Source organism: Oncorhynchus gorbuscha, linkage group LG01, assembly GCF_021184085.1.
Source record: "Oncorhynchus gorbuscha isolate QuinsamMale2020 ecotype Even-year linkage group LG01, OgorEven_v1.0, whole genome shotgun sequence".
NCBI classification, from domain to species: domain Eukaryota; kingdom Metazoa; phylum Chordata; class Actinopteri; order Salmoniformes; family Salmonidae; genus Oncorhynchus; species Oncorhynchus gorbuscha.
The window spans coordinates 47,780,747-47,800,239 of record NC_060173.1 but is presented as its reverse complement, the minus strand read 5'-3'; the positions used below and the strand labels follow the sequence as shown (position 1 = coordinate 47,800,239).

Sequence of the window (19,493 nt, the reverse complement as noted above, 5' to 3'; positions counted from 1 at the left end):
TGTTTAATTACATTACTATGATTCACTTGTTTAATTAGATTCCAACTTCAATTCATAGAGATTTTTTTAAATAACATTTCTATACAGTATTGATTAAACATTTAGGCATCCAAAAGGAACTGAAAGTCAATTTTTGTCCAATACTTACATTTGTTATCCATGTTGCCCGTGAATATCACAGACATAGAATAACTTCACTCATATCTATAATTACTTTCCCAATCGCGCCCATACTGTACTGTAATTCTATACTCACTAGCCAGAGCAACATACATGTATTTTCTTGGAAGACATCTTGAAGGAAATAATATGAGGTGAACAGGGTTGGGCAGAGTGTATTTCAGGAGCTCGATGTTCCATTGGTCTGACACGGAAACCACGTCCATAAAGAGGACCCAGTACTTCTGCTGATGTATCATCCCACACCATATATACCGTGTTTCATGTTTCACTGCCTGTTGCTTGCCACTGTGTTAGTCTTCCCTTCTTCCTCCAGGTGTGTCCAGCCCTCTTCCTCTTCCTTTCATAGGTGAGAATCTCTCTTTTCCTGTCTTCCTATCACACTCCTTGTGTGTGTAGCATCACTGGGATTAAAAGCACAAATAAATAGAAAGAGACTAAAAAGCCTCCCGACAGATGTCAATCTTAGCTGTCAAACACACTCGTTGCACATTGCTGTATTACTGTACATCACCTTAAGGATCATTACAAATTGGAACATATGGAACAGACGTATTCACCTGGCAATACAGGTGTTTACACGTCTGGTATTCCCTCTGACAGCCAGACGTGATACTGATAGAACAGTTCAGTTGTCTTGACAGAATGATGTGAGCCATGGCCTCTGTGTTTTGTATTCAGATGTATAGAGGTCGATAGAAGATTGTGAAACTTTGCCTAGGTTTCTGGTTAGTGGTGATACTCTTGCATTCAAAGCTGGAAAATACATTTAACCTAAATCCAGAAAGTTGGTATGTGTTTATTTGAGGAGTTGGATGGGGTAACAGCTTTGTGAAACTGAATAATAGACAGCATGCCGTGTCATGTTAATTGCTATGTATGTGTAATGTGAAACAAGAAGAGAAAGGTAAAATAGTTGTGTTTCATGAGCGATCTTTCATCAGTCTTGGCTTGCTCAATTGTATACTTGACTTCATTCCATGATTGGAAATGTAAATAATTGATTTGATTAGATTAGATTATGAATGAATGGGAAAGTAAAGTGTCAGATGTTCTCAGTTCACAAACATGGTCTAATTAATTCGTTAAATCCCTTTAGACATTGCCTATCTTTCTAATTAACTTAGAGCTCAGTCATGTAGCTGGATCCAGACAACCGATGGAATTGGATGAGGGCTCATCTCCACATCAAAACCTTTTTTGAGTTTTGAAAATGTTTGAATGAACTTTTAACTGAGACTTATAGCAAACCAATATATTAGTTGATTAAGTGTGACTATCTTCATTCAACACCAACACATCTGTCTGCAGAATGAAGAAGATGCTGTTGATTTATGTGATTAGGAAGGCTTTTCTGATACATGCCACCGCGGCAGGTTCATAAATCGAGACGTGTGTCTTTGAAAGCAGCAGCAGTTAAAGTCTCTTGGGGAACACTTGGCCAAACTAGGTTCTTAGGGGAAACATTATCCCTTTTCAGAGCTAGAGTCTGGAGTGATTATGAGTGAGCTAAAACTGGACCGATAGAGTCAGGTGTCATCTCTGACTTTTTTAATGGTTGATGGTTGTTAGCGTGTGAAACCCTATCAATCTTCAGCTAAATATCACAGCGTGATCTTTAGACCAGACTTGTCTCTCGCTTTTGAACTTACTGCACCCTAATGATATTATAGAAAGGTTTTTATCATAAATATTAAAACAAGTCTTCTTTCTTCTGTCTTCTATTCAGGGTGTGAAGCACAACAACAGCCAAGATGTCAGAGTAAGTCTTGGCACATTATTTTTTTATTCACTAAAAGTTGCATTCCAGACTTTCAGCCTGACACAAAACATGTCTGATCCAGCCATAAATTCTCTCAGTAATGCAAATGCCACTTATATCCCTAACAACATGTCAAATCCACCTTTCTTCATAGAAAAAAGATGACGTCGAGTCGCAGGCATCATCTGAAGGTAATTGTCTGAAAGAATCATCACAGGCACACCAATACCCAGCACTTGAGTAGATTAGTTTGGCTCTCACACGACTGGTTTAAAAACTTTTCACCTCCGAAACACAACCCAGCCAAGCCGCACTGCTTCTTGACACAATGCCCGCTTAACCCGGGAAGCCAGTCGTACCAATGTGTCGGTGGAAACACCATACATATGGCGACCATGTCAGCGTGCAATGTGTCCGGCCCTCCACAGGAGTTGCTAGTGTGCGATGGGACAAGAGCATCCCTGCCGGCCAAGCCCTCCCATATCCCGGATGATGCTGGGCCAATTGTGCCCCACCCCATGGGTCTCCCGGTCACGGCGGATGCAACAGAGCCTGGTTTCGAAACAGGATCTCTAGTGGCACAGCTAGCACCGTGATGCAGTGCCTTAGACCACTTCCCCACTTTGGAGGCCCCTCTTTAATACTTTAAAGGGGAAATCTGCACTTCAAACAATAAGACAGTGAACACCCCACCACTGTTTTGGTAAAAAGCTAAGGGATGGTCCCGCATGGCTTACTTAGTTGGTAGAGCATGGCGCTTGCAACTCCAGGGTTGTGGGTTTGAATCCCACGGGGGACTGGTACAAAAAAAGAAAAGTACAACAATTTATGCACTTACTGTAAGTCGCTCTAGGTAAGAGCATCTACTAAATTACTAAAACGTGTGGTTTTTCCATAAATAAAACAATGTGGTTTGGGCCTGGAGATATGTAACCACTCTCAAATGCATAGACAGAGCGATGGGTTCAAGGACCATTCATGATATCAACATTAGACTATGTTTGGGGCTATTCAATGTTTGTTTGCAGTTAACATTATTTTCAAACAATGGAGTAAACAAGCATATACTTTGGCTTCTGATGGGGCATGACAGTTGAGCTAAGTTCATGAGGCATTATACCACAGTAGGCCTACTGGTCTTCTTGGCCTGTAAGAAAATATAAAGGTTCACCTATTGAGTGTTATTCACTTGTTCTACAAATAAAGAAATAATCTTAGCTAGCCATAAAACTTAGGAAATGTTAGGCTACTCTTATACCAGCATAACCACCTTCTAAAAAAATGGAATATACAGTAATTTGGCAACTTTAAATAATATTATTTTGAATTTAATTCAAAATACAACACAATTTAGTTTCAAATGTCAAATGTGTAGCCTACAGTTCGGGAATATTTAATTTCCCACTTTTGATAAGAAATGTCCATATTAGATTCTGACAAGTAAAATAATTAATGAATTACATACATACATCAGAAACAAAAAAAGATTTCACACACGATTTTTCCATTCATACAATGTGTGGGGTATGATATATTGCCATAGATTTGCCATGGTAAATTAAAAACGAAATACTTTAGTTCAGTAATACAGAATTGCTATATAGATAAACCGGTTTAGGTAAAATTGCCGGATCAAATTGTTTCCGATGATAATACTCACCAGAGGGCAACATCTTCTTGAAAAATGTTGGTTGCAATAAGGACTAAAAGCCCAGAAGAAGAGGCAAAGCGAGAGGGATAACCTGTCTTCTCTAGCAGGTGGTGTTCTATCATGATTTTTTTTCGCTCACCAAGTGATTAGTTGAGAAAGTGTTGAATTTGGTTAACAAAACTGTAATGGCTTATTTTCTATGTGTGGCTTATTTGATCGAATAGAAGTTTCACAATGATAAGACTGTTAGGAGTGTTTTGATATATGTAGGACAAGTGACATCTCAGCAACTTTGAGATAAAAAAAACACTTTATATCAGAGTTGTGCTTGGTCACCAATAGTTACCACAGCCACAGAGTCCTAAACCCTGCCCATTTCTAAAATGTATCTTCATAAAAGGTCATTTTCAACCTAACTTTGACCACACTGCTAACCTTGTGCCTAACCTTAAATTAAGACCAAAAAGCAAATGTTTGCTTTCATGAATCTTTACAATATAGCCAATTTCTACTTTGTGGCTGTGATAATTAGTGGAATCCAATGTGCCTGTTGTTCACACATGTTTCTACCACTCATTGGCTAGAATGTACCCACCTGATCGTGCCTCCTCCCAACTCCCTTCCATGAAGACATTTATTTTCATTGTTAGAGCAGCCACTAGACCCTATCTGGTCAATATAATGGAGAATCTGTGATAAAAAAATTATCCTAACATCTGAGTTACGGAGTAATAAATCAGTTGCCAATGTTGTTGCAGTTGAAATTAGCTGCTCGGGTTAAATCAGTGCATATTGATGGTTTAACAAGAGACACACTGGAGATAATCTAGTGGCCAAAATGCATTGTAATAGGCCCAATGGGTATACAGTATATTATTGATTTAAAACTCCAAACATGTATGTAGCAATCAAAGATTTCCAATTTAAGTTACGTTTTGTTCGCCAATACTATGTTATAGACTGGGTTTGGCCATACTGTGTTTCTTTGTTCTCCAGAGCTTGGTCCTCCAGATAGCATTTGAGCTGATTGAAGTCGAGAAAAAGGAGGCTGAACAGGTGAAAAACAATTTCATGGCTGAGATCCCTAGCCTGGATTTGTCTGGAGATCAAGCGACGCTGATGGTACGATACTAATCATTCATTCATTTACACAAGCTTTGCACATCTAGTCCAATGTTCTAGGCCTGCAGTGTACCATTGGTGGTTCTTGTAATAAGCAATGTGTATTTGCATACAAAGTACACAGACTCCAATTCCTTCACTTTAAATAACTGTTGCCTGGAGAGACTGATTCCTTCAGGAGAAGATAGTTTGTGTTACAAATTCTATGACTGGTGTGTTTGTGTACCAACAGGAAATGCTCAAAAAGATGGCCCATACCATTGACAAGATTGATGAGGAGAGATATGATGCAGAAGCAAAAGTGATGAAGGCTGACAAAGAGGTAGATTGCATTGTATCTTGTATCTATCTTTCCTCATATTGAAACATATATTGCAAATCCTAATCTTTCTCCTGACTTTCTCACTTCCCAGATTGAGGACTTGAAGATGAAAGTGATTGAGATCCAGGGCATGAAGAAGCCAGCCCTGAAGAAAGTGCGTATGTCTGCTGATGCTATGCTCCAGGCTCTGCTGGGCACCAAGCACAAGGCTTCCATGGATTTCAGAGCGAACTTGAAAGAAGTGAAGAAGGAGGTCAAAGAGGAGGTGGGTATTTGTGTGGAAACCTGCAAAGCAGAAAGTACTGTGTACCGAATCTGTACTGAGGTTTTGATTGTCCAATGTGGCTCAGTTGGTAGAGCATGGTACTTGCAACACCAGGGTTGTTGGTTTGATTCCCACAGGGGACCCGTATAAATCTATGCACTTATTACTGTAAGTCACTCTGGATAAGAGCGTCTGCTAAATGACACAAACCTTTTTTTTATATGAAAGGATCAGTTGATAGTATATCCTCAATATGTCTTTAACATATCATCTATCACAAACTTTCTGTCATGCAGACGGCAGATGCAGTTGGTGACTGGCGCAAGAACGTTGATGAACAGGCTGGCATGGACGGCAGGATGAAAAAGTTCCAGGGTTAAACACAGCTGTCTTTTGTTGTATTGTGGTACAGAGATGGATTTATATGACCTTGTTGTTGGGAATCTCTGCAGGAAGATGATCTTTGATCCGAAATGCTGTTATTTTTTTTATACTGTAGCTGTTCAACTATTCGACACTATGGTTTTGGATCTCTTTCTCTCTCTGTCTCGCTCTCTCTGCCAAATAAAACAATAAAAAATGTTTAAAAAGCTTGTGAAGGTTTTTGTCATCCGTTTGCATATATTTAGATCTGGAAATTGGACCTGTACAGTGGCTAAATCCAATACAATAAATATAATTGAGATTTAGCAAAGTATTATATACAAAATATATATTGTTTGATCAACAGTTTGTTTTATTTAAAAAACAATTATAATTGAGATACAACAACAAACACACAACCCTGGATTGAACAACCAATTATTATTCAGTAAATAGCCAACCTCATTTTTCATCCAGATTAGGAAATTGTTGTGGATGTAATCTGAAGGTCGTAATAATACTGTTCTTAAAATCTGTTGTGCTAAAAGTTTTAGCCAGAGCCATATACAGTTTATAGAGAGTTAGGTCAATGTGTTTAAATGTTCAACTTTATCATCCATAGCGGTTGCTAAGGGACAATCAACGCTTCTGTGTTGTGCTGTTTATTTCGAATCATTTTCAAAACCTGTGAAGATGTCCAGTGAAAGCAGATATGCAATTTGTTCACACAGTAAAGACATGGATACACCAACTTTTCAAGAATAAAGTTCAAAATTGGTGCTAACGGACGTTCTAAAACCTGGCCTACCTCTCTATGTACAGTGCCTTGGGAAAGTTTTCAGACCTCTTGACTTTCTCCACATTTTGTTACGTTACAGCCTTATTCTAAAATTGATTAAATAAATAAGTAGAGGTTGACCGATTATGATTTTCAACGCCGATACCGATTATTGGAGGGCCAAACCAGCCGCTACCGATTAATCGGCCGGTTATTAATTTGTAATAATGACAATTACAACAATACTGAATGAACACTTATAACTTAATATAATACATCAATAAAATCAATTTAACCTCAAGTAAATAATTAAACATGTTCAATTTGGTTTAAATAATGCAAAAACAAAGTGTTGGAGAAGAAAGCAAAAGTGCAATATGTGCTATGTAAGAAAGCTAACGTTTAAGTTCCTTGCTCAGAACATGAGAACATATGAAAGCTGGTGGTTCCTTTTAACATGACTCTTCAATATTCCCAGGTAAGAAGTTTTAGGTTGTAGTTATTATAGGAATTATAGGACTATTTCCCTCTATACCATTTGTATTTCATTAACTGTGACTATTAGATGTTCTTATGGGCACTTTAGTATTGCCAGTGTAACAGTATAGCTTCCGTCCCTCTCCTCGCTCCTCCCTGGGCTCGAACCAGCAACACAATGACAACAGCCACTATCGAAGCAGCGTTACCCATGCAGAGCAAAGGAAACAACCACCCCAAGGCTCAGAGTGAGTGACGTTTGAAACGCTATTAGTGCACGCTAACTATCTAGCCATTTCACTTCGGTTACACCAGCCTCATCTCGGGAGTTGATAGGCTTGAAGTCATAAACAGCGCAATGCTTGATGCACAACGAAGAGCTGCTGGCAAAACGCACTAAAGTGTTTTTTGAATGAATGTTTACGCGCCTGTTTATGCCTACCACTGTGAGATACTTAGATACTTGTATGCTTGTATGCTCAGTCAGATTATATCCAACACAGGACACGCTAGATAATATCATAGTAATATCATCAACCATGTGTAGTTAACTAGTGATTATGATTGATTGTTTTTTGGGGGAGAAGGGCCTTGGTTCATGGAAGTGACCAAGAACCCGATGGTCACTCTGACAGAGTTCCAGAGATCCTAGGTGGAGATGGGAGAACCTTCCAGAAGGACAACCATCTGTGCAGCACTACACCAATTAGGCCATTATGGTAGAGTGGCCAGACGGAAGTCACTCCTCAGTAAAAGGCACATGACTGCCCACTTGGAGTTAGCCAAAAGACACCTAAAGACTCTCAGACCATGAGAAGCCAGATTCTCTGGCCTGATGAAACCAAGATTGAACTCTTTGGCCTGAATGCCAAACATCACATCTGGAGGAAACCTGGCACCATCTCTATGGTGAAGCATGGTGGTGGCAGCATCATGCTGTGAGGATGTTTGTCAGTGGCAGGGACTGGAAGACTAGTCAGGATCGTGGCAATGATGAACGGAGCAAAGGACAGAGAGATCCTTGATGAAAACCTGTTCCGGAGCAATTGGGAGCTCAGACTGCGGCGAAGGTTCACATTCGAACAGGGCAACGACCCTAAGCACACAGCCAAGATAATGCAGTCTCTGAATGTTCATGAATGGCCCAGTCAGAACCCGGACTTGAACCCTATGGAACATCTCTGGAGACACCTGAATATACCATTAAGCAACGCTCCCCATTCAACCTGACAGAGCTTTAGAGGATCTGCCGAGAAGAATGGGAGAAACTCCCCAAATATAGGTGTGCCAAGCTTGTAGCGTCATACCCCAGGAACACTTGAGGCTGTAATCGCTGCTAAAGGTGCTTCAACAAAGTACTGAGTAAAGGGTCTGACTACTTATGTAAATGTTATATTTCATTTTTTTGCTTTGCCATTATGGGGTATTGTTTGTAGATTGATGAGGGAAAATCTGTTACCTAACAAACTGGAAAAAGTCAAGGGGTCTGAATACTTTCCAAAGTCACTGTATATGGCTATGGTTTAAGCTAATGGAAAGTGTTTGGTCACAGATACCTTAAAAAAAAGGTAGGGGTGTGTATCTCCTTCGCATAGCGTTAATCAGGCTGTTAATTGTGGCCTGTGGAATGTTGTCCCACAACTGAGTATACAGGCCATGGAAGAACTAGTACATTTTCAGCTTCAAGGAATTGTGTACACGTCCTTTTGACAAAATCTGAGAAAATCAGAAAGAGGGCAAATACTTTATCACGGCACTGTATATAAACTGATATTTATACTTGAGTTGTACTGTATATATATATATATATAAATATATATATATATATATATATATATATATATATATATATATATATATATATATATATATATATATATATATATATACTGTATATACTGTATATATATATATATATATATACTGTATATACTGTATATATACATGTAAATAACATTGCCAGTTAGGCCCAAATTGCCATGGGGCGTGCTTCTGCCTGTGAAACATTGCGCTCAACGAGTTAATGCTTATCTTCCCAGAAGAGTACACTACAAAGCAGGATCAATGAGTTAATGCTTATCTTCCCAGAAGAGTACACTACAAAGCAGGATCAATGAGTTAATGCTTATCTTCCCAGAAGAGTACACTACAAAGCAGGATCAACGAGTTAATGCTTATCTTCCCAGAAGAGTACACTACAAAGCAGGATCAATGAGTTAATGCTTATCTTCCCAGAAGAGTACACTACGAAGCAGGATCAATGAGTTAATGCTTATCTTCCCAGAAGAGTACACTACAAAGCAGGATCAACGAGTTAATGCTTATCTTCCCAGAAGAGTACACTACAAAGCAGGATCAATGAGTTAATGCTTATCTTCCCAGAAGAGTACACTACGAAGCAGGATCAATGAGTTAATGCTTATCTTCCCAGAAGAGTACACTACAAAGCAGGATCAACAAGTTAATGCTTATCTTCCCAGAAGAGTACACTACAAAGCAGGATCAATGAGTTAGCCAGCTAACTTTGGGAAACAACCAGACAAATGTAGATTTTTTTGGGTTCATTAAGATTACTAAACATAGGAACTTTAATTTTGGTTGTTGTAGACCATGACCATTTCATTACCATTTCCAAGTTATTTTATATTCAGGCACCTTGATCCTGCTTTGTATTATACCCCTGTGATGAGTCCCTAAATCACCATATCCGTGAGTCTGTAAGGTTCTGTGATAGATCCAGCAGCCCTACTGTAGGCTGTTATTTGTGTTATGCATAGCTTACACTACCTATACAAACGTATGTGGACGCCCTTTCCAATTAGGTGATTCAGCTATTTCAGCCACACCCGTCGCAGACAGGTGCATAACATTAAGCACACAGTTATACAATCTTCATAGACAAACATTGGCAGTAGAATAGCCTTACTGAAGAACTCAGTGATTTTCAATGTGGCACCGTCATAGAATGCCACCGTTCCAACTAATCAGCTGCCCCAGTAGGTGCTGTTATTGTGAAATGGAAACGTCTAGGAACAACAATGACTCAGCCGCAAAGTGGTGGGCCACGCAAGCTCACAGAACGAGACCGCCGAGAGCTGAAGCACGTAGCATGTCAAAATTGTTGGTCTTCTGTTGCAAAACTCGCTACCGAGTTCCAAACTGCCTCTGGAAGTAACATCAGCTCAATAATTGTACGTCGGGAGCTTCATGAAATGGGTTTCCATGGTCCAACAGCCGCACACGAGTCTAAGATCACCATGCACAATGCTAAGCGTCGGTTGGAGTGGTGTAAAGCTTGCCGCCATTGGACTCTGGAGCAGTTGAAACGCGTTCTCTGGAGTGATGAAACACACTTAAACATCTGGCAGTCCGATGGTTGAATCTGGGTTTGGCAGATAGCAGGAGAACGCTACCTGCTTCAATGCATAGTGCCAGTTTAGTGGAGGAGGAATATTGTTTTGGGGCTGTTTTTCATTGTTCGGCTAGGCCTTTAGTTCTTGTTTCAGCATGACAATGCCCCAATGCACGAAGCGAGTTCCATACAGAAATGGTTTGTCGATGATCGTTGCACAGAGCCCTGACCTCAACTCAACACCTTTTGGAGGAATTTAAACGCCGACTGCGAGCCAGGCCTCATCGCCCAACATCAGTGCCGATCTCACTAATGCTTGTGGCTGAATGGAAGCATGTCCCCTCAGCAATGTTCCAACATTTAGTGGAAAGACTTCCCAGAAGAGTGGAGGCTGTTATAGAAGCAAAGAGGGCCACAACTCCAGATTAATGTCCATGATTTTGGAATGATATGTCCAACGAGCAGGTGTTCACATACTTTTGGTCATGTAGTGTATATTTAGATCTGGAAATTGGACCTGCGCAGTGTAGATATCCAATCCAATAAATATGATTGAGACTTTGCCAAATACCTCTATTGTCGTCTCATCTGACCATAGCACCCGGTTCCAATCCAAGTGTCAATGCGTTTAGCAAACTCCAGGCATTTACATTTGTTTGTTTTTATGGCAACCCTTCCAAATAGTCAATTGAAATGGAGATGGTGTATACTTGTAGATTTGGACACTTGGTGACCTCAAGATACGACCAATTTCTGTAATTCTCCAACTGTGGCCCATCTTCCTCACTGTGCATGGAGACAAGATACACTTAGATCCTCTATTAGACAAGTATACCACTGTTCCAGGGGTTGTAAATGTCTTAATTTTTTCCCTAACCGTGGTAAGTGGTATATTTGGTTTTATTGTTTTTTTTTGTACCAATTGCCTGATTTATGAAAGACAACAGCCCTTTGTCTCTTTTCATTTATGAGCTCTTTGCCTTTTACCATGGTGACGGCTGACAAATCAAACAAAGTATTTTTCTCAGAGCAATTGCATTAGTATAAAATAATTTTCACGTTTTTTGGAGCATTCAATGAAGCTCTGTATGTATTTATTTTATACAGTATTTTTTGCTCATCTATTTCAAGGATAAACATTTGCAGTTTAATATTTACCCACAAATATTATCTGTTGAACACACAGATTTACTCAGATGTGCCCATCTGAGCACCTAACTACCCATTCACGCTCAATATTCGGATGCTTAGCCTATTCAGTTTCGATATCAAACCTCCAGGCAGCCAGCTCCTCCCAATGGCATACGGATACCTTTGCAGTCCATCTACGGTCACGATGGCCTGTATTTAATGGCCCTCCTCAGCTCCCTGGGCCAGCAGTTAAACCTGGGCTGGGCATCTTAGGTTACCTCCAAGAAGCTCAAATGCAGTCCTGAGACTGGAGGACTGGCTAAGTATATCCCCTGACCCGGGTTCAGATTGCAAGATGATGCCATAGTGCTGTATTTGGAGCATCTGACTCCACCAAGGCACATCATTTATAAAATACACAATATTCAGGAGAGTCCTTGGTGGATATTTACTGTCAGTGGTCTCCTGGGAATTCTGACCAGAGTTGAACGGGTGTAAATGGAATGGAATTAGCTTTTTATGCCCTTTACTCTCTAAGTGTATTCTGACCTTGAATTTAAAAGGAGAGGTTTCCTTTTTTCTTTTTTACAGCCAATCTCAATTTGGTTATGTAAATGGTATGTTATAGATGGGTCTAGACACCTTTTTTTGCGATTTCACATTTTTGAGACACTTACCCCAAATAGAAAATCACTTCCTCATCCTCCTTGTCTAGTGCGGGGGCCCTGAAACATAAACAAAGGCTCCAGAAAAAAACAAATTAGTCCTTTTAGAAGTATTGTTATGCAGGTCTTTAGATGTTGAACACATGGAATTGTGTCGTTCTGTACTTTATACGCAACGTTATATTCCATTTTGTTGCAACTCGAGTGATACAAGATCTCTGAATCCATTCTACATGTACCTGCCAAAATAAAGGAAACACTTGAGTAAATGAAGGATAGAAAGTACATTGGTCTCATGAGCTGAAATAAAAGATCCCATAAATGTTCGATATGCACAACAAGCATATTTCTTTAAAATGTTGTACACAAATTTGTTTACACCCCGGTTAGTGTGCATTTCTCCTTTGCTAAAATATTCCATCCACCTGACGGGTGTGGCATATCAAAAGGATGATTAAAAAGCATGATCAATACACAGGTGCACCTTGTGGTGGGAACTATACAAGCCCACTGCAAAATGTGCAGGTTTGTAACACACCGTGAATTGCTCAATTTATTTTCCAGGTATCTGTGACCAACATATGCATATATGAATTTCCAGTCATATAAAATCCATAGGTTAGGGCCTAATGCATGTATTTCAATTGACAGACTTACTTAAATGAACTGTAGCTCAGTAAAATCTTTGATATTGTTGCATGTAACTTTGTTCAATATCTTTTGAAAGCATGGGCTGCTTCCACACATGAAGACAGTTGTAGATGCTATACCAAGGCACGTTGAAGCTGTTCTGTCGGCTCGGGGTGGCCCAATGCCATATTAAGATGTTTTGTGTTGGTGTTCCCTTCATTTTGTCAGTTACATGAAGCAGCAGGCTGAAAATGGAACAGCTGGAGAGGGGAAACGGCTCCAGTCACGCAAAAAGGGAATATAACATTCCAGATTAAGTTAGGAATGACAGAATTTCATGTGTACAAACCTAAAGACCTGCATCACTATACTGAGAGCTTGCATTTGCGTGTTTTTGGAGCCTTTTTTCTTTCAGGGCCCCCATACTACATTTTTACATTTGACATATTAGTAATTTAGCAGACACTCTTATCCAGAGCATGAATGAATGTAAAGCTGTGTATCATCTGTGTAGCAGTGAAAATCAATGCTGTGCTTTCTGGTAACACTGCAAAAGGGTAACATATGTAAACTAAACAGTACCGGACCAAAAATGTAACCTTGTGGAATGCCAAGTGTCACACCCTGATCTGTTTCACCTGTCTTGTGCTTGTCTCCACCCCCTCCAGGTGTCACACATTTTCCCAATTATCCCCTGTGTATTTATACTTGTGTTTTCGGTTTGTCTGTTGCCAGATCGCCTTGTCTCGTCAAGCCTATCAGCATTTTTTCCCCCATACTGCTGTTTCACGTTAGTTCCTGTTTTCTAGTTCTCCTGGTTTTTGTCCATTCTGCTTGCCCAGACCCTGAGCCTGCCTGATGTTCTGTACCTCTTGACACTGCCCTGCATTACTGACTCCTGCCTGCCCTGACCCTGAGCCTACCTGCCTTTCTGTACCTTATGGACTCTGCCCTGGATTACTGATCTCTGCCTGCCCTTGACCTGTCATTTGCCTGCCCCCTGTTTTGTAAATAAACATTTGTTATTTCAAACTTTCTGCATCTGGGTCTTATCGTGAGGTCTGATAACTCAGAGAAAATACATATCACATGTTATGTTCACCAAGGGTGACAAAAAACTCTTGACTGGTTAAATAGGTCCTACACCAATTTAGAACTAGACTGGAGAGGCCAACCCGCCTCTCCTGTTTGTCCAGAAGGACATCATGGTCAACATTGTCTGAAAGCTGTTTGGCATCTGTGTTGGCTCTAAGATCATTTACCACTTTGACTAACCAGATTGGAAAACCAGATTGGAAGTTTTCAAAAATACAGTAGGCACTTAAAAAATAATTTAGCTGGGGCCTCCCGAGAAGCGCAGCGGTCTAGGCCACTGCATTGTGCTAGAGGCAACACTACAGGCTGTATCACAACCTGCCGTGATCAGGAGTCCCATAGGATGGCGGACAAGTCTTCCAGGTTAGGGGAGGGTTTGGCCGGGGGGGCTGTACTTGTCGCATCGCTGGCTGACCTTGGTCATCAATTGGTGCTGCTGGCTTCTGGGTTAAGCGGGCTGGTGATAAGAAGAGTGATTTGGCGGGTCCTGTTTTGGAGGACGCATGACTTGACCTTCGCCTCCGGAGCCTGTTGGGCAGTTGCAGCGTTGAGACAAGGTCAAATAAAAATAAAAACATTTACAGTAACTGCTTCAAAAACTATTTCTCCAGAATTTTGCTTAAGAATGGAAGGTTGGAGATTGGCCGAAAATTGCTAAAAGATGAAGAACCTAGATTACTTTTCTTCAGAAGGGGTTTCACAGTAGAAGTTTCTAGTGCAGTGTTGAAGGTTCCTGTGAATATGGAGTGATTAACAATAGCTTGCACTTCTTAAGATATACAATTAAAAACTGTTTTGAAGAAGTTGGTGGGGATAGGAGAAGGCAGGTATCAAATCAAATCAAATCAAATTTTATTTGTCACATACACATGGTTAGCAGATGTTAATGCGAGTGTAGCGAAATGCTTGTGCTTCTAGTTCCGACAATGCAGTGATAACCAACAAGTAATCTAACTAACAATTCCAAAAAAAACTACTGTCTTATACACAGTGTAAGGGGATAAGGAACATGTACATAAGGATATATGAATGAGTGATGGTACAGAGCAGCATACAGTAGATGGTATTGAGTACAGTATATACATATGAGATGAGTGTGTAGACAAAGTAAACAAAGTGGCATAGTTAAAGTGGCTAGTGATACATGTGTTACATAAGGATGCAGTCGATGTTGTAGAGTACAGTATATACATATGCATATGAGATGAATAATGTAGGGTAAGTAACATTATATAAGGTAGCATTGTTTAAAGTGGCTAGTGATATATTTACATCATTTCCATCAATTCCCATTATTAAAATGGCTGGAGTTGGGTCAGTGTCAATGACAGTGTGTTGGCAGCAGCCACTCAATGTTAGTGGTGGCTATTTAACAGTCTGATGGCCTTGAGATAGAAGCTGTTTTTCAGTCTCTCGGTCCCAGCTTTGATGCACCTGTACTGACCTCGCCTTCTGGATGATAGCGGGGTGAACAGGCAGTGGTTCGGGTGGTTGATGTCCTTGATGATCTTTATGGCCTTCCTGTAACAACGGGTGGTGTAGGTGTCCTGGAGGGCAGGTAGTTAAATGTAGTTTGCCCCCGGTGATGCATTGTGCAGTCCTCACTACCCTCTGGAGAGCCTTACGGTTGAGGGCGGAGCAGTTGCCGTACCAGGCGGTGATACAGCCCGCCAGGATGCTCTCGATTGTGCATCTGTAGAAGTTTGTGAGTGCTTTTGGTGACAAGCCGAATTTTTTTCAGCCTCCTGAGGTTGAATAGGCGCTGCTGCGCCTTCTTCACGACGCTGTCAGTGTGAGTGGACCAATTCAGTTTGTCTGTGATGTGTATGCCGAGGAACTTAAAACTAGCTACCCTCTCCACTACTGTTCCATCGATGTGGATAGGGGGGTGTTCCCTCTGCTGTTTCCTGAAGTCCACAATCATCTCCTTAGTTTTGTTGACGTTGAGTGTGAGGTTATTTTCCTGACACCACACTCCAAGGGCCCTCACCTCCTCCCTGTAGGCCGTCTCGTCGTTGTTGGTAATCAAGCCTACCACTGTTGTGTCGTCCGCAAACTTGATGATTGAGTTGGAGGCGTGCATGGCCACGCAGTCGTGGGTGAACAGGGAGTACAGGAGAGGGCTCAGAACGCACCCTTGTGGGGCCCCCGTGTTGAGGATCAGCGGGGAGGAGATGTTGTTGCCTACCCTCACCACCTGGGGGCGGCCCGTCAGGAAGTCCAGTACCCAGTTGCACAGGGCGGGGTCGAGACCCAGGGTCTCGAGCTTGATGACGAGCTTGGAGGGTACTATGGTGTTGAATGCCGAGCTGTAGTCGATGAACAGCATTCTCACATAGGTATTCCTCTTGTCCAGGTGGGTTAGGGCAGTGTGCAGTGTGGTTGAGATTGCATCGTCTGTGGACCTATTTGGGCGGTAAGCAAATTGGAGTGGGTCTAGGGTGTCAGGTAGGGTGGAGGTGATATGGTCCTTGACTAGTCTCTCAAAGCACTTCATGATGACGGAAGTGAGTGCTACGGGGCGGTAGTCGTTTAGCTCAGTTACCTTAGCTTTCTTGGGAACAGGAACAATGGTGGCCCTCTTGAAGCATGTGGGAACAGCAGACTGGTATAGGGATTGATTGAATATGTCCGTAAACACACCGGCCAGCTGGTCTGCGCATGCTCGGAGGGCGCGGCTGGGGATGCCGTCTGGGCCTGCAGCCTTGCGAGGGTTAACACGTTTAAATGTCTTACTCACCTCGGCTGCAGTGAAGGAGAGACTGCATGTTTCCGTTGCAGGCCGTGTCAGTGGCACTGTATTGTCCTCAAAGCGGGCAAAAAAGTTATTTAGTCTGCCTGGGAGCAAGACATCCTGGTCCGTGACTGGGCTGGATTTCATCTTGTAGTCCGTGATTGACTGTAGACCCTGCCACATGCCTCTTGTGTCTGAGCCATTGAATTGAGATTCCACTTTGTCTCTGTACTGACGCTTAGCTTGTTTGATAGCCTTACGGAGGGAATAGCTGCACTGTTTGTATTCAGTCATGTTGCCAGACACCTTGCCCTGATTAAAAGCAGGTAGAAGGCTTAAGTTGAGATATCCCTTTCCTGAGCATGTCTGTGTCAACCATAGAAAATAAATCCACAGTGCCTTTGCTTGATAGGCTGTTACCCAGCCTAATGTTTGTTATCTTATCTCTGAAATATGCCACAAACTCATCACATTTAAATGTGGAGGAAAGTTCACATAGTTTATCAATCCATCAATGGTCGAGAAGAGAACTCTCAAATGATTCTGATTGTTAGTAATCAAGTTAGAAAAATGAGCCTGTCCGGCATTTCTAATTGCCTTGTTATACAGTGCCTTCTGAAAGTATTCAGACCTCTTGACTTTTTCACATTTTGTTAGGTTACAGCCTTATTCTGGAATTGATTGAACCAATTTTTTCTCATCAACTACACACAATACCCCATAATGACAAATGTGGTCATTTTTGCAAATTTATGAGAAAAATAAACGAAATTATCCCATTTACATAAGTAGTCAGACCCTTTACTCAGTACTTTGTTGAAGCACATTTGGCAGCAATTACAGCCTCGAGACTTCTTGGGTATGACGCTATAAGTTTGGCACACCTTTATTTGGGTAGTTTCTCCCATTCTTCTCTGCAGATCCTCTAAAGCTCTGTCAGGTTGGATGGGGAGCTGCAGAGATATTTTCAAGTCTCTCCAGAGATGTTCGATCGGGTTCAAGTCCGGGCTCTGGCTGGGCCGCTCATGGACATTCAGAGACTTGTACCGAAGCCACTCCTGCGTAGTCTTGGCTGTGTGCTTAGGGTTGTTGTCCTGTTAGAAGGTGACTGTTTGCCCCAGTCTGAGGTCTTGAGCGCTCTGGAGCTGGTCTTCATCAAGGATCTATCTGTACTTTACTCGGTTCATCTTTGCCTCAATCCTGACTAGTCTCTCAGTCCCTGCCGCTGAAAAACACCCACGCAGCGTGATGCTGCCACCTCCACGCTTCACCGTAGGACTGGTGCCAGGTTTCCCCCAGATGTGACACATGGCATTCAGGCCAAAGAGTTCAATCTTGGTTTCATCAGACCAGAGAATCTTGTTGTTTAAAAAAAAGTAATCCATTTGAAAATAAGGCTGTAATTGAGCAAATGTGGAAAAAGTCAACGGATCTGAATACTTTCTGAAGGACTGTATCTGCCAAGTTGCTCTCTCATAATAGCATAATGGACCTGCAACTTTCACTTTCTCCACTTCCGCTCTGCCTTTCTGCAATTTCTCTTTAATTTATTTGTTTCCTCACATACATGAAGGGAACAATTTGACATTTCCCATATAATTGACGAGGATCTCCATGTGGCAAATGTACGGTTCCTTACTAGACGTCCGTGATTAAAATAGGCCAACGGCCCCGGGTCGTGCACCAGGATCCACTCTTCTGGGAAGTCAACAAATGAAGTCTCTTGGACATTTGGTTTCTGTTTTATCATTTTTTTATTGTAATTTTTACGTTGTTCAGAAAAATTCCACCAGATGGCGACTGGCTGCTTATTGCAAATGGACAAAAAACATGTGTTCAATGTGAACCTGCTTTCATCTGTGAAGAGCACAGGGCGCCAGTGGTGAATTTGCCAATCTTGGTGTTCTCTGGCAAATGCCAAACGTCCTGCACGGTGTTGGGCTGTAAGCACAACCCCCACCTGTGGACGTGGGGCCCTCATACCACCCTCATGGAGTATGTTTCTGACCGTTTGAGCAGACACATGCACATTTGTGGCCTGCTGGAGGTCATTTTGCAGGGCTCTGGCAGTGCTCCTCCTTGCACAAAGGCGGAGGAAGCGGTCCTGCTGCTGGGTTGTTGCCCTCCTACGGCCTCCTCCACGTCTCCTGATGTACTGGCCTGTCTCCTGGTAGCGCCTCCATGCTCTGGACACTACGCTGACAGACACAGCAAACCTTCTCGCCACATCTCGCATTGATGTGCCATCCTGGATGAGCTGCACTACCTGAGCCACTTGTGTGTGTTGTAGACTTCGTCTCATGCTACCACTAGAGTGAAAGCACCGCCAGCATTCAAAAGTGACCAAAACATCAGCCAGGAAGCATAGGAACTGAGAAGTGGTCTGTGGTCCCCACCTGCAGAACCACAACTTTATTGGGGGTGTCATGCTAAATGCCAATCATTTCCACCTGTTGTCTATTACATTTGCACAACAGCATGTGAAGTTTATTGTCAATCAGTGTTGCTTCCTAATTGGACAGTTTGATTTCACAGAAGTGTGATTGACTTGGAGTTACATTGTGTTGTTTAAGTGTTCCCTTTATTGTTTTGAGCAGTGTACATGTTCTAGTCGATGGTGCACAGTGAGTTAAGTGGCACTAGAAGGTTCTCAGGCTGAGAAACAGCCTCGTCCATTTGCATTGACTTCAATTCATTTTGATCATTGCGAAAATGACGACATTTAGAAAAGTCCCAGAATCACAAGACCAGGTGGATTAAAACCGCCTCGGCCCGTAGAGACAGACCCTAAAGTTTCTGTCCGATAATTTATTCAGGGACGACTGAAAAAAGTGATGCCCGGAAAAAATATTTTTATGCACTAATTAAGGTTGCTGCTCGGGCTCCGAATGATCTATCGAGCTGAAACTTGGGATTCGGGGTCGCCTCAGCTAGGCTTACACATCATGTCAGACCTGGACCTACAG

The 19,493-nt window shown here is 41.8% G+C and overlaps 1 protein-coding gene across 1 annotated transcript; it reads left to right on the top strand.

Moving 5' to 3' along the window:
• The first annotated feature begins 421 nt into the window (after window positions 1–421).
• Window positions 422–5,895, top strand: LOC124038958 (troponin I, fast skeletal muscle-like). The gene is made up of 7 exons (XM_046354875.1): window positions 422–529; window positions 1,910–1,942; window positions 2,097–2,133; window positions 4,590–4,715; window positions 4,948–5,037; window positions 5,129–5,302; window positions 5,599–5,895. Exons 2-7 carry the CDS (start codon window positions 1,935–1,937, stop codon window positions 5,680–5,682), a joined length of 519 nt encoding a protein of 172 aa, XP_046210831.1. The 5' UTR covers window positions 422–529; window positions 1,910–1,934; the 3' UTR covers window positions 5,683–5,895.
• Window positions 5,896–19,493: the final 13,598 nt, after the last annotated feature.